The sequence below is a fragment of the Pantherophis guttatus genome, chromosome 3 (assembly GCF_059756535.1).
Source record: "Pantherophis guttatus breed Tessera chromosome 3, ASM5975653v1, whole genome shotgun sequence".
Classification (NCBI taxonomy): Eukaryota; Metazoa; Chordata; class Lepidosauria; order Squamata; family Colubridae; genus Pantherophis; species Pantherophis guttatus.
Window position 1 is genome coordinate 205,109,466 of NC_142065.1, and position 15,540 is coordinate 205,125,005.

At 41.7% G+C, this 15,540-nt stretch overlaps 1 protein-coding gene across 1 annotated transcript in view; it reads right to left on the reverse strand.

Annotated features, from left to right (window-relative positions):
* NDRG1 (N-myc downstream regulated 1) overlaps positions 1–15,540 on the reverse strand; it is a 51,925-nt gene that overhangs the window by 1,997 nt on the left and 34,388 nt on the right. Inside the window, exons 6-15 of the mRNA XM_034434822.3 lie at positions 15,305–15,367; positions 13,894–13,954; positions 12,963–13,049; positions 12,140–12,196; positions 10,476–10,579; positions 9,356–9,412; positions 7,728–7,779; positions 4,521–4,568; positions 1,966–2,001; positions 1,316–1,367 (exon numbers count right to left, since the gene is read on the reverse strand). Of these exons, the coding sequence (XP_034290713.1) occupies positions 1,316–1,367; positions 1,966–2,001; positions 4,521–4,568; positions 7,728–7,779; positions 9,356–9,412; positions 10,476–10,579; positions 12,140–12,196; positions 12,963–13,049; positions 13,894–13,954; positions 15,305–15,367 (617 nt within the window). The remainder of the gene's footprint in view (positions 1–1,315; positions 1,368–1,965; positions 2,002–4,520; positions 4,569–7,727; positions 7,780–9,355; positions 9,413–10,475; positions 10,580–12,139; positions 12,197–12,962; positions 13,050–13,893; positions 13,955–15,304; positions 15,368–15,540) is intronic.

Genomic DNA, 15,540 nt, shown 5'->3' on the forward strand with positions numbered 1-15,540 from the left:
TAGATAGAGATCAAAAAAATTGAAGGGGGGGGATTGGACTTAGTTTGCTTGTGGCTACATAGAAGTTCTAGACTGATCTCTCTTTTAACTCCACCCCCAGTTAAAAGTCTGTGGAGATTCTCAGTCATTCAGTCATTCAGATCATGGTTGTCCCAAAGGTGCTTTTTTCAGGAGGCAACTGGACTTTCTTGTTTTTTCTTGTTTTCTTGTTTTTCTTTTGAAGATGTTTCGCTTCTCATCCAAGAGCCTTGGTACTACAGGGGTTTAAGGCACCCTGTTATTAAGCTTATTAAGACCAGCTGCCTCCAATTACTGCAGGGTTCGAATCTCGCCAAGGCTCAAGGTTGACTCAGCCTTCCATCCTTTCTAAGGTAGGTGAAATGAGGACCCAGTTTGTGGGGGCAATAAGCTGACTTTGTATAAATATACAAAAGGATGAAGGCTATTGCTGAGCACATTGTAAGCCGCCCTGAGTCTTCGGAGAAGGGCGGCATATAAATCAAATTAAAAAAAAAAAAAAAAAAGAAGCTTCTTCAGCTCTGACTGGATAGTGGGGAATGGAAGGATTTCTATTCCTTGTAGACAGCTGGTCATTTGCATCCTTTTAGAGGGTCACTGAAGCACCTGGAGGTTTATCTGTGTCCTCAGGGTCACCTGAGTAATGTTAATGGTTTCAGTGATCCTGAAGATACTGATAAACCTCCAAGTGGTTTCAACGACCCTCTAAAAGGATGCAAATGACCAGCTGTCTGCAAGGAATAGAAAACATTCCATTCCCCACTATCCTGTCAGAGCTGAAGCAGCTACTTCAATGAGAAAAGAAATGTCTTCAAAGAAAAAACAAGTCCAGTTGCCTCCTGAAAAAGCACCTTTGTGCCCCCAGTTCTGCCACTCCTTCAGCTACACGTATATAGTTAACAGAATTATTTCCCTTGTTTATAATGGTTAACGTTTATCGCATTAAAAATTATATATGGAGAGGCTCTGGAGACCACAGCCAAGGCTCCAAAGAATAGGATTTATTTGTGTGCCCTCTGATGCAGTTTTTCTACCCAACAACCACAAGAGAAACCCCAAGACAAAAATCTACCTATCAAAAGTGTTTTGCGATTAAGCAAATAATTAGAAAGAAGACATGAGGAAAAAAAACCCTCACAAAACCTCCAGAGACAACAATGACCAAAGCAGACTATCAGTCAGATCTATCGGGATTTCTAGAACAAAAGCAACTGAATGCAATTTCAGCCACACAGACACATACCTGCTACAGAAACTTTGGCCAATTTCTTTTTTTTAAAAGACAACAACTACTTACTGTATCCCATTCCCTGGATGAAGTATTTGAAAGCTTCAGCAAGCTTGGCAGGCTGTAAAAAGGAAACATAGCATGTGAATGTAATAATTACCTGTTATTAAATATTTCCAAAAAAAAAAAGGAGGTTGGACAAAGAGCAGTCAAAACAGAAGATCTCAGATCCACTGAATACGTTTAGAGCTGTGGAAGAACTGCCATCTTAGATATCGCTGCAACTCAACACTAAAACCTGTGATGAAGTCACCTTGGTACGGTTACACATTACTGAGTCTGGTTAGTTAGTTGGCTATTTATTTACTTCCAACCGTTATTATTTTTACAAATATCTCAAGGCAATAAATATATCCAACGTAGCCTTCTAATTTTCCTCACAACAACTCTGTGAGGTAAGTTGGACTGAGAAGAAAGTGACTGGCCCAAAGTCACCCAGGCAGCTTTCATGGCTATGGCAGGACTTGAATTCAGCCTCCTGCTTTCTAACTAGGTCTCGTAACCCCTACCCCAAAATGGCTCTCAATTCTACCGAGGGAGTTTTGCTTTCCATCATAGATGGTAAATATAAATAAATGGATCCGGTTTGCAATAAACCAAAATCTTGTGAAATTCTCCTCAGTACTCATTATCTATTGTTGCCCAAAATCAATTCTCACCTGGGAAACTTGAGGAAGGCCACCACAGTCAGCCATCTGCAAAAGAAAAAAATAATAATGTTTTAATTTAAAAGAAAAAAAAACCCTACTCTCTCAACAATACCACCTTACTTGCCCTGACTCACAATTCAAAGCTTGATTCTACAATCATATACACGGGAAGAATGGATTTTATCACTGGACTGTGAGAAGCAAAAATAAAAAAGATTTCTGGATATAATGCTCACTTAGAAGTGTGTTCAGAAGGATTTTAAAGGAGGTTTTTAAAGTAATATTCCATTTCAGCTGCAGATTTCCTAATGTCTGTTGATAAAAGGGTAGAGAAGATGCTTATTTTCTAAATGGAATAATTAGTAGTGAAAGTTAGGAAGTCTTAAAAAATCCATTTTTTCTTCATGGTGACCACTAGCTCATAATGTCCAGAAGTTGATCCTTCACATCAGTCCTTCAGATATGTTGATATGTTCAACTCACAGAATTCTACTCAGCTGCTTGGGAATTCACAAGCAAATACATCTGTACTGGTGGACACTAAATTAGGAAGGCTACTGTCTACCACAATTTTGCTGAATGAATATCCCTTTTCTCTTTTTGATTTAGTCACCATCTCTTTGTGAGAAGGCAAGTTACTAGCTGAAAAGGCATACACTAACTAAATTAATAACTGGATTCGAAATGCAATTCTTGTTCGGAATTACGACCTTTGAGGTGTCTCTACGGTTTGAGGGAAAATTCAGGACAACCAATTGTTGACTCGGCTGTCATCAAATGTCCAAAACAGAACTGAAAACTCAGGTTCTACCATCCTTTGAATCCATCGGCCTGTTTTGACTCATGGCCCAACTTCCAAACTAGACAGAAAGAATTCTCTTTCCACCATTTGCATGGGTGTCTCAAAGGTGCTTTTTCGAGAGGCCACTGGACTTTCTGGTTTTTTTCTTTGAAGACGTTTCGCTTCTCATCCAAGAAGCTTCTTCAGCTCTGTCTTCAAAGAAAAACCAAGGAAGTCTAGTGGCCTCTTGAAAAAGCCCCTTTGGGACAACCATGACCTGGATGACTGAGAATCTCCACAGACATTTGCATGGGTGGGAAAAATTTGAAAGAATTTTCCGTCCAATTGATCATTGTTCTGTCCACCTTGCCAGATCAGGAATATAGGAAAAAATTATAATTCTGCTCCAAACGGCACCCCTTCATCACCAGTATGAAATGACACACACCCCTCAAAGACTAAATATAGAACGAGGGATGTGAACAAAGGCTTTGAGTTCCAGAAAAATCTGGCAGCGCTCATAATGCCTGAAGAAACTTCTCAACCCTAGAAGCTTCTTAAGTGTTTACTGTATTAAGCTTGACCTGGGTCAATGAAATGATGCAGGTTTACCACGTGAGGCTGCACACGTCCCTCCGAGCAGGATTAAAATCTATTATGGGATGAATTTCTAAACATAGTAGTATTATCTACTGACCCCTAATTACATTTAAGAGCCCTAATGCTTGTGCAAAAATATAGGCCGGTGATTTTTATCAGTCAAGAAGGAAGAGTGACTTCCACACTTCTAAGCCTTCAGCTTCCTACCTCTCTCTTCGATTTCACTACTATTTGCTTAGTGTAGTGTATCTCTCAGCCAGTTGCACTGCTTTAACTACTAACACCTGTATCAAAACACTCTGTAGTCCAGGGGTGTCCAACCTTGGCCACTTCAACTCCCAGAATTCTCCAGCCAGCCATGAATTCTGAGAGTTGACATCCACAGGTCTTGAAGTGGCCAAGGTTGGACACCCTTCCTCTAGTCTCTAGTACTCCACTCCTCTGTTCACAACAGAATACCTTATGCAACCAGGCTTGAAATTTTGGGATTGGAAAACCTAGAACTACGCCGCCTACGGTCTGACCTAAGTGTAGTACACAAAATTGTCCGCTACAACGTCCTACCTGTCAATGACTACTTCAGCTTCAACTGCAATAATACACGGGCAAACAATAAATACAAACTCAAGGTAAACTGATCCAAACTCGATTGCAGGAAATACGACTTCAGTAACAGAACCTGGAATGCACTACCTGACTCTGTGGTTACTTCCCCGAACCCCCATAACTTTAACCTTAAATTGTCTACCGTAGACCTCACCCCATTCCTAAGAGGTCCGTAAGGGGGGGCGTGCATAAGCGCACCATCGTGCCTACCATCCCAGTCCTACTGTCCCCATTTACTTGTACTCATTCCTAAGTTCATGTCTGTTTATACTAATACCTGTTATCTAGTAGATGTTCGACAAATTAAACAATTAAATAAACAATTAAATAAATAAATAAATAAATAAATAAATAAATAAATAAATAAACAAACAAACAAACAAACAAATAAATAGTCCTTTTCACAAAAATCAGAACTCTCTATATCAGGGGTCCCCAAATTTGGCAGCCTTAAGACTTGTGGACTTCAACTCCCAGAATTCTGGAGTTGAAGTCCACAAGTCTTAAAGCTGCCAAGTTTGAAGACCTCTACTCTACATCAATCCCAAGAGCTCTGCTTTGGGCCAGAGGTGGTTACCTTTAAAAGTGTGGTCTTTGTTGGGTCAAGCTTCGCATTGCAGTCCACCTGTGAGGAAAGGGAAGAGACAGAAGGAGAGAAAAGCTGAGCTTTCACATCACATTTTCAAGAAAAGCCCATTTTATGCAGTTTTTAGAGCGTCCAGGCCTACTTGCTTTAAGGAGAAGTCCCATACTTATCTTCACCTCATGAAGGGATTCCATTACAAGTAGACTCCAACTTACAGCCATTCTTTTGGGGTCTTTTGATGTTACAACGGTGTTGGAAAAAGTGACTTACAACCAGTCCTCACATCGATGACTACTGCAGTTGCCCCCACAGTGACAATTATGATTTTGGGTGCTTGGCAACTAACACATATTTACCACAGTTGCAATGGCCTGAGGTCACGTGGTAACCATTTGTGGCCGCCTCAGCCAGCTTCCAAACAAGCAAAATCAATGGGGAAGCCAGAAAGAGGTAGCAATGAGCGATCCTGTGGGGTCTCACTTAATGACCGCACCACTTAACAATGAATTTTCCGATCTCTATTATGGTCGTAAGTCAGGAACTACCTGTGGAGGATTTCAGGAAGTCGCTAGTGAAATTCTGGGTGCTAAAAAGCATCGCTTGACATTCCATTATTTTTTTCTGATGCCCTCACTGCTCCTTAACAGGCAGGAAGGGAAAACCTGTTTTCCTGTTTTTCACAAATCTATCTTGGGGATGCAAAAGTTCAAAGTTGGCAGCAGCACCCATTCATTCCCCCTTTGCTGATATTCAAAAACAGGACCTGAAATTATGCCTTGAATTCCATGTAGCCTGAAGACCACAAGTTATCTATCTACCTCAGGTTTCAAGACGGTCAACTACGGAAGGAATTTAATCCCTCTCCTTGTCTCCCAACAGCTGTCAGGATGCTTTCATTTTGATTCCTGCTTGAACAGACGGCTGGAATTGATATCCAAATGACCAGCTTCCACACCTACGCTATTATTTAGATTGCGGGAGAAACTCTCGTTGTTGATTATAGGTACTGCTTTTAATTCCTGTAAGAACTAAATTGCCTAGTAAGTAATTTTTCACTGAAAATGTGATGCAAGAAGAGAAGGCTGTGATTTAAGTGTTTAGTGATTCTGGTAATGAACTGGATCTATTTATTTATTTTTTTTGAGTCCTCCATTTGAAACGACATAAATACTTCACACATAGCTTGTCTCTGAGATCTGTTTCTTGCATATCCCTTCCAATCAGGGATGAAATCCAGCAGGTTCTGACAGGTTCTGGAGAACCGGTAGCGGAAATTTTGAGTAGTATGGAGAATGCCACCTCTGGCTGGCCCCAGAGTGGGGTGGGAATGGGGATTTTGCAATATCCTTCCCCCAGGAGTAGGGTGGGAATTTTGCAGTATCCTTCCCCTGGAGTGGAGTGGGAATGGAGATTTTGCAATATCCTTCCCGCAGGAATGGGGAGGGAATGGGGATTTTGCAGTATCCTTCCTCTGCCATGCCCAGTAAGCCACGCCCACCAAGCCACACTCTCAGAACCGGTAGTAAAAATTTTTGAATTTCACCACCGCTTCCCATGCTTTGGCTACTTCATCACAATATCCCCAACAGTGTTGTAAGAAGTTCTCACTTCTCACAGCTCAAACTTAGTCCAGGAACAGACAAACCTGTTCACTCCCTCACTTAACTATGAAGCTTAATGAGTAACTTCAACTAAATCATTACTCTTCAATCTTATCTGATTTGACCCAAACGGGTCAGGCATACAATGGTTGGGATTATTTCCAAGGTACCAGCTTATCTCAGAAACTTAGAAAGATGCAATGGCAATAAACTCACAGGACCGAACTATCTTGAATCCAGGAGAGCTCTATTTCATAATTTATATGTAAGCCTTAGGAACTGATGCAATATTAGGCTTGGGCTATCAGTCCTAGATAAACTCCCATTTCCCAAACTTAATTTCCCCTCCAATTTTCAAGTAACTTCAATGGACTGTTAGGGACATTATTTCAAATCCTGGAGGGCAGAAGTTAAAATAAACAGGTCGTGATCCTTAAAGAGAAATACTGAATGAGGTTGCCTGCTCAGAAGAAAACCGGAGGTATGTATGTATGTATGTATGTACTATTTCCCCGAAAATACAACCTACCAAAAATAAGTCCTAGCTTGGTTTTTACATGTACGCCTGATATTAAGCCATATCCCCAAAATAAGCCCTAATTAAGACTCCACCCACCCCAGGGTGCACAGGTAAAAATTAAGCTAGGGTGGGGATGGGAGGGTGGAGTTGCTCTACTAGTTACCTTCGGACAGTTGCAGGCAAGCCTCGCACATCCCGACACTTGCCTTGCCGGCCCATTTCTTCTGCAGATGGAAAGGCTTTCCTGAAGGCCTCTGCAGCTGATAACAGAGCTCAGGAAAAATCCGGAGCTTTGTTATTGACTGCAGAGACCTTCAGGAAAGCCTTGCCGGCTGCAGAAGAAGTTCCTGAAGGCCTCTGACAGCGAAAAGGATGGATGACATCTCCCCCTGAAAATAAGACCTGGCGCCTTTTTTGGTGGCAAAAAAAATAATAAGAAGACAGGTTCTTATTTTCGGGGAAACACAGGTATGTATGTATGTAGGTAACCTGTTTCCCCTAAAATAAGACATCCCCTGATAATAAGCCCAATCGGGCTTTTTAAAATTTATTTATTTTTATATGCCGCCCTTCTCCGGAGACTCAGGGCGGCTTACAATGCATTAAGCAATAGCCGTCATACTTTTGTATATTTTATACAAAGTCAGCTTATTGCTCCCACAAACCAGGTCCTCATTTTACCCACCTTAGAAAGGATGGAAGGCTGAGTCGACCTTGAGCCTGGTGAGAATTGAACTCGCAGTAATTGCAGGCAGCTGGATGTTAAATGCTGCCTTAGTAGGAGGCATTAGCCTCCTACACCACTCAGGCTCCTGAGCGCATGTGCTAAAATAAGCCCCCCCCCGAAAATAAGCCCTCCCTGAAAATATTTAAACTCATGCACAGCCGGTTCCCGCCATTTCCTCTGGTTAGGGAGACAGAGCTGGAAATCAGGTAAGACGGCAAGAGGAGCCCCGTCTTGCTCCACGCGCCCCAAAATAATAAGACATCCCTGAAAAACAGGGTCTTATTTTCGGGGGGAAATGGTACGTACATACATATGAATGTAATTTCCTGCCTTTGCTATTATGTACTTACCACAGCGTCAACCGCAGGAGAGCTGTCACCAACCACCAACAGTGAAGGGCACCTGAAAGCAAACCATTGAAGTAAGGGTCAGTGGCTTTGCACTTCTTTAAACCGTATCAGAGAAAGATCGATATTGTTGTTCGGCCAAATCAAACTCAAGGTGTTGCCTTGTTGAGAAAAAGGAACCCTTTCGTAATTTCGTAAAAACCTAAATACAGCCAAATTATTATGGTCATCATAAGTAGGATCAAAGTTTGTTTAGGATAATATGAGTAATGCTCGATTTTTTTTTTCTATCCCCCAAATACATAAAAGGGGATTGCAAAAGCGATGATTGTGCTGGCTTCAACGCCTGCACTTTTTCGCTCAAATGATATAAATAAATAACAATATAAAATGAATGCTTGGATCATTGGAACAGTTCTTATTGCCTTCCTCCTTTGTTGCTGCCATGACAGGCTGAATCTTTTCATTTGCACCATAGCAAAATTGGATGTATGGTTGGAAAACTAATTTAGTCTCAGGGACCGCGTGGTTGAGCTCCCTTGCTCTCATTTCTATTTAAGAATGAGTTTTCTTCTGCTATCACTCATTCTTGGCTTCTACCATTTATTGTTTTTGTTTTTTCGGGTGCCTTACAGTGGCCTAGAGGTGGAGCTCTCGCCTCACAATCAGGAGGCTGTAAGTTCGATCCTAGGTAGAGGCAGAGATTTTTCTCCCTGGGCACACTGAGAATATATCTGCTGAACAAAACTCCGCATTGGCGACAGGAAGGGCATCCGGCCATTAAAACACTCTGCTAGCTCCATTCAGTTGCCCAGACTCCACCTCGCAAGGGATGAAGATGATGATGATTAGAGTCAGTGTTAATTCCTGGTGATTGCTTGGACCAGTCCCTGCAGTTTTCTGGGCAAAGTTTTTCAGGAATGATTTGCCATTGCAAACCAACCTTCCTTCCTAGGGCTGAGAGACAGTGACTGGCGCAAGAGCACCTTGTGATAAGGTAGACCACTATTCATTTCTTAAATTTGTACGCTCCAAAGTAGAAACTGAGACTGAGGGTTATAATCTTCATCAAAGCTTCAGTAAGGCCACAATGCAGACTGCAGGCTGACCCCAATAAGGAATCAGGCAATCTTTCCACATTGTAGACTCCACTATGAGCCACGGTGGCACAGTGGTTAGAATGCGGTACTGCAAGCTACTTCTGCTGACTGCAGGCTGCCCACAATTTGGCAGTTTGAATCTCACCAGGCTCAAGGTTGACTCCGCCTTCCATCCTTCTGAGGTGGGTAAACGGAGGACCCAGATTGTTGGGGGCAAGATGCTGACTCTGTAAACCGCTTAGAGAGGGCTGTAAAGCACTGTAAAGCGGTATATAAGTCTAAATGCTATTGCTAGTACATGTTCTTATCATTGGCCTTATCAGCTGGGAAGATCAACCATCAGCTTCTGATCAAGCCTACATTAGCTAGGGTTGTTAAACCATGTTTTAGTGAGCCAGAATCCCCTTTGTGCGTTTTGCAATGTGTTGTTATCACCAGGATTTTTACCATTTCCAGAAAGAAGGCCAAGAAAATGCTATGTCCCCTTTTTTTGAACCCAACATTAAAAGGCTGGTTGTGACAAACACTTACTGTAGAGTAACCACGTTTACTCCTGGAACTGGACGCTCAATGTCTAGATCTCTTCGGCTGCAAAACAAACAGGAAACAATTGTGAGAAGTTATGCAACTTTTAAAGCCCATTTCCCCATAAAAGGTAGGAAGAAGCTATCAATATGAGAATTGTGACTAATGTGTACTCCCAACTAAACAAGTCGAGAGGGACTGCTAATCTGGCGTTCCTGCTTTCAATTAAATTCTGAGTACAGGTAGTTCTTGACTTACAGCACTTCATTTTAGTCATTATCTTTATTTAACGACCCCATAATCCCTTGCGGGGGTGGAGTCTGGGCAACTGAAAGGAGCTAGCAGAGTGTTTAATGGCCGGATGCTCTTCCTGTCACCAATGCAGAGTTTTGTTCAGCAGAGATATATTTTCAGTGTGCCCAGAGAGAGAAATATCTGCCTCTACCCAGGATCAGTTAGTTTAGTGCCATTTGAAATTACAATGGCATTGAAAAAAGGGACTTATGGCTGTTTTTCATACTTGTGACTGTTGCAGCATCCCCGTGGTCACATGATAAAAATTCACATAGTTGGCAACTGTTTCGTATTTATGACGGTTGCCATGTCCCGGGGTCATTGTGACCTTCCGACAAGCAAACTCAACGGAGAAACCAGATTCACTTAACAAACATGTTACTAACTTAACAACTGATTCATTTAACAACTGTGGCAAGAAAGTTCATAAAATGTGGCAAAACTCACTTAACAGATGTCTCAGTTAGCAACAAAAACTTTGGTGCTCAGTTGTGGTTGTAGGTCAAGTACTACCTAAATTCAGTGTTGTTCCAAAAGATTAAAAACACAATGCCCAGACCACTCAACAGAAGAGAACAAATATCATCAGATGTATCGTTCTTAAGTCTGAATATGCTCTCTCTTTGTCCCTCTCTCTGGAATCCTTCCTTCAAGGAGTTTTCATTGACAAATTTAAATGTCAGCGGGAATCCCAAGCTTAGAAGTTAAGCTTCTCATCAGAGCTGGGTAGCAAGATCTCCAAAACAATCTCAGATCCTGTTACTGATTCTCCCCCTGAATAGCAGCAACGAATATTTTCCTATGTGTTCTGAAAAGTTCAGTGGCGTATTACCTGTTGTAAGAGTTGACAAACAGATGGAGATTGTTTTGGTTCATGTCATTGATGATGTGCTGGCGGTAAGTATGGATCAAGTCGTGGCTGCTGTGAATCTCATCCTAGATTTTAAGAAACATTCTCATCAAATATCAGTTAAGACCAGGAAGAGGGAGAACATCTGGAAAGAGCAACAATGACTTAGCAGGATGTTTTTGCAAGCTTAAATAAGAGCGCTTGCCGATTTGTTCATGAATGGAAAGTGTGAACTATGTCATATTACAAGGTCACGTAAGCATGTGTACAAGGTTAGAGATGAACTTGCAACAAGAGCCTAATTGAGGAACTACAATGCACACTCCCACCAATACTGGCATGGCAAACAAAGAGCAAACTCTGCTCCCTTCTAGCACTGATGATGTTAGCTAGTTGGGTAATGAAATGCTGGAAGCAAACAACTAAGTTCAGAGAGCATCCAGGACCCCACAGAATATTTGAGCTGCAAATATTCTCTTTTATCATTTATCGTATCTACCATTTGTCTGAAATGGTATGGGGTTCCTGCTTCAGCAGGGGGTTGGACTAGGTGGTCTCCAAGGACCCTTCCAACTCCGTTATTCTGTTATACTATCAGTAATTGTAACTTTAGGATGGCCCGTTTGTGAATATACAAATGTTCAAAACATGAGAACAATCCCAACACGTAACTATCCTAACTTTTAAAGAGATTGGGCCTAATCAAGCAGGATTAAAAAAAAAAATAACAGGAAAATGTAAAATAGTTGTTCAATTGTATAGATCAGGGGTCACCAACCTTTCAGACCTCAGGGACCACTAAATTCATAATTTTAAATCCCACGGACAACTAATATCTGCCTAATGACCAGCTGGGTGGGTGTGGCTAGATGGGCATGTGACTGGGTGGGCGTGGCCAACTCAATGTCACTTGCGTTGAGGGGTGCCTCGCCGGCCTGTACTCGCCCCTCCCCTCCCAGCCACTCCTCGCCTGCCTGCCCGGGCTCTTTAGGGCCCCAACAGGAAGCAGTTGTTGGAGCTAAGCAGCCACCACGAGAAAGAGTTGGCAAAACAGCTCAGTTCAAATTAGATCTGGCCGAGAAGGAGGCTCAGCAGAAGCACCTCACTGAGGACTACGAGCATAGGCTTTCCACGCAGAGGGAAGACCTGTGGGAGTGCAAGGCCAGGTACCAGCGCCTGGAGGCTCAGCGGGCTGAGATGGTCAGTCAGTTCCAGGCCATGATGCAGTCCCACTGGAACAAGGCCCTCCAGCTCTTTGCCACCAGTGGCACTTCCTTCTAGCCTTTGCCCAAAGCCCCACACCAGGAGGCTGAAGCAGACCCCAAGTCAGAATTTCTGCCCCCCTCCAACCCACACAGGAAGACCCCAGAGGGGGAGACTCTCTGCAGCAACACAAGCGTTCATTGCACGTATCTGTCCCAGGGGCTGTAGTTTGAGGACCCCTGATTTAGTGCAAAATAAAAAATGCAAATAATTTTTCTGCGGACCACCAAAATTTTCTTGCAGACCACCAGTGGTCCACGGACTACCAGTTGGTGACCGCTGGTACAGATGGCATCCCTTGGCTACAATCAATCCTTCGAATCCCGAGTAAGATGAAGGTTGAGCTGTACATTTTAATATGATTATTTAAGAAGGAGGCTTACCTTGCCAAAAAGATGTGAAATGACCATGTCTGGTAAAGCATGAGCCCATCCAGAAATCTAGACATTTAAAAACAAACAAACGAAGAAGTACATTTTAGGATAATTCAAATACTCCAGGGATCATGTACCATTAACTCAGTCATGTTAACGCACTGACATTCAATTATATACAGGTAGCCCTTGACTTACAACAGTTCCGTTTAGTGACCGTTTAGTTACAATGGTACTGAAAAATGTCACTTATGACCGTTTTTTTCATAGTTAACGATGTATGCAGCATCTCCAGGATCAAAATTCAGATGCTTGGCAATTGGTTCATATTTATGACCGTTGCTGGGTTTCCAGGGTCATGTGATCCCCTTTTGCGACCTTCTGACAAACGAAGTCAGTAGGGAAACCAGATTCACTTAACAACCAGGTTATTAATGTCAGCCCTTGGAGGCCATCTTTTTTTATCCAACTTAACTTATCCACTGCAGTGATTCACTTAACAACGGTGTCAAGAAAAGTCGTAAAATGGGGCAAAGCTCACTTAACTAATGTCTCACTTAACAACAGTAATTTTGGGCTCAACTGTGGTCGTAAGTCAAGAAGTGTGTTTTCTTCTGCCATTAAATGTATATAGTCCTGAAAGGATACACTGAACTCTTATATTTTATGAGTTCCCTCACTCTATAGCTTCAAAGAATGAAGAAACATTAAAAAACAACAATAGCTTAGCTTCTAAGTCCCAAATAAATCCAAAGTTTATATCTGTAATCCCTGCGGTTTTAAGCACATCTTGATCTGTTTTAAGGTAAGTTTACACAAATGACGTCTTTACCTTGGTTGCGGCCCAGTCCATCCACCCTTCGGCGCATGGATTGACGTTGATAAGAACGAGTCCTTCCACCATATCAGGGTAGTTAAGCTGCAGATTGAAGAGGCAATTATGAGCAAACAACCAGATATGATGGGGGGGTCTGAGGTAAAAATTGGGGGGGGGGGTTTGAGGACTTTTCCCATCATTTGGGAAAAGAAAAACAACCCTTCCCATATCATCATTCTGAAGATCTGTTGGAAGTAGACATTTATTTACTAAATAGATATGGCTGCCCAACTCACACCCAGTGACCATTTTATTTAAATTAAAATTAATTTTACTGTCTTCCAGGGGAAAAACCATGCCATGTGCAGAAGGTCTGCTTCAGGAATCATGCATGTCAGAGCAGTATTGTCACCTGAATGATGACAAATTGGATTCTTCTGTTGCGGTTGGGAATATATGAGAAATTGTCAAGTGCAGGAAAATCAGGAGTCTAGGCAGTTCAGATGAATATGCTGGTTTATTGTATGCTAAAGATCTGTATCTTAGTAGCTCTGAACTACTAACAGTCAAAGCAAATTGGAGGAAGGAAAGAGTCAATGGAATTCAAGGTGGGCTGAGTTTAGATCTCTCGTGGGCGTGAAGGGACTCGAGACCAATGACACATTTGACCCCTTCCTCAGGCTTAGCCCTGGTCATCTCCTACAGAAATATTGTGAAATATCTCCACTCTGTATTTTGGCTGCTCAAATCTCAGCCATTATTTGGTGAGGAAGAAGTTACGTCACATTTTGATTTTTGTTTCTTTGATACTGGATGTCTGCTATCAAGTTAAGTTTAAGCAGATCAGAAGATGTGAAGCTGGAAACAGTGTAGTACTCAAGTTTATAATAGTTTTACAAAATGTGCAACTAAGAAGCGAAGCAAACGACCCCTATTCCCAACTTACAGCAAATCGGGTCAAAATGTAGGCCCCAGCTCCAGTCCCCATTCCGATCACACTTTTCAATCTAAAAAAACAAAAAAACAAAACCCAACAAGTTAGAAACAAAATTTTATATATATATTAAAAAAAGGAAGGTGAAGTCATGTATTGGTTTCTAATGCCTTCCAGTTCTGGATATTCTATTTCATATTCAACATGCATTCAGCATATTGTTCCATGTCCATTGAGAACAGAATGGAGGTCATTTGGACAAGGTATCTCCATCCCAACTATTTCCATTCCCTCCACAAAAAAGCAAACAAAAATTGTCACAGCACAAGCCCTTAAAGATGGCATGAAGATTTAAGATTTGACCTTGTGCTCTAGATATGTCAGGGTAAATAGTTTAGTCTTAGCTCCCGTGCACAAATATTTGCTCTAATCATATCGACTAGTTTAAAGATTAGCTCTGCGAGTTTTAGGCTTCTTCATAAAAGAACAGATTCTGCACCATTCAACTAGATGCAGAGAGAAGGCTGCTGAGCAGTACAGCAAACAGTGAAATAAAACTGAGTTTTCCTTATATTGAAATTTTAAATTAAACATATTGCTTAATAACCAGTCAACACTTTTAATTCAGAAACCAACCACACACAATTCAGAGGGAGTGAATTTAACTATTTCTCTGCCAGTGGAATTGTATCAGAATAAAATATATTTTGGGGATGGTGGCAGAGCAATCTGCTTTTAAAAGAACGTTCCACCCATCTAAACATAAAACATATGAAGAACGGTTGCAGGAACTGGGTATGTCTAGTTTAATGAAAAGATGGACTAGAGGAGACATGATAGCAATGTTCCAATATCTCAGGGGTTGCCACAAAGAAGAGGGAGTCAAGCTATTCTCCAAAGCACCTGAGGGCAGGACAAGAAGCAATGGGTGGGAACTAATCAAGGAGAGAAGCAACTTAGAACTAAGGAGAAATTTCCTGACAGTTAGAACAATTAATCAGTGGAACAACTTGCCTCCAGAAGTTGTGAATGCTCCAACACTGGAAGTTTTTAAGAAGATGTTGGATAACCATTTGTCTGAAGTAGTGTAGAGTTTCCTGCCTAAGCAGGGGGTTGGACTAGAAGACCTCCAAGGTCCCTTCCAACTCTGTTATTCTATTCTATTCTATTCCATCTACTGCTACTACGGCCATCAGATGTGAAAGTTTTCTTTTTCCAATTAACCAGCCCAATGAGAGAGATGCGGAGTCCTTCAACCCCTTCTGCTCCAAAGTACAATGGATTCTAAAACCTCTTCAGTTCTAATAACCACCAGAGAGAACAAGACAGATATGTGACCATTTTCTGTTTGGGGGATGCTGAATAGGAAAATGGTTTCTCTGAAGCTTGATTGGAAAAACTTGAGGTATTCTATTTTACTCACCCAAATTGTTTTAGAACTCCAGGAAGCATGTCAGACAGCTGATCCATGGAAGGATACATGTACCTATAAAACAAATGTTAGAAAGATGTAACTCGTTTTCCAAAACATGGCAAGTAGTTGTTCTACTTCATTCTGGGTTGATCACCTCAGACCTGACTCCTCACTTAAGGAGGATTTGGAGAAAGGAGGGCATCAAGAACAAACCAAGCAGTATAAATTCATATCAATAAAGAGAG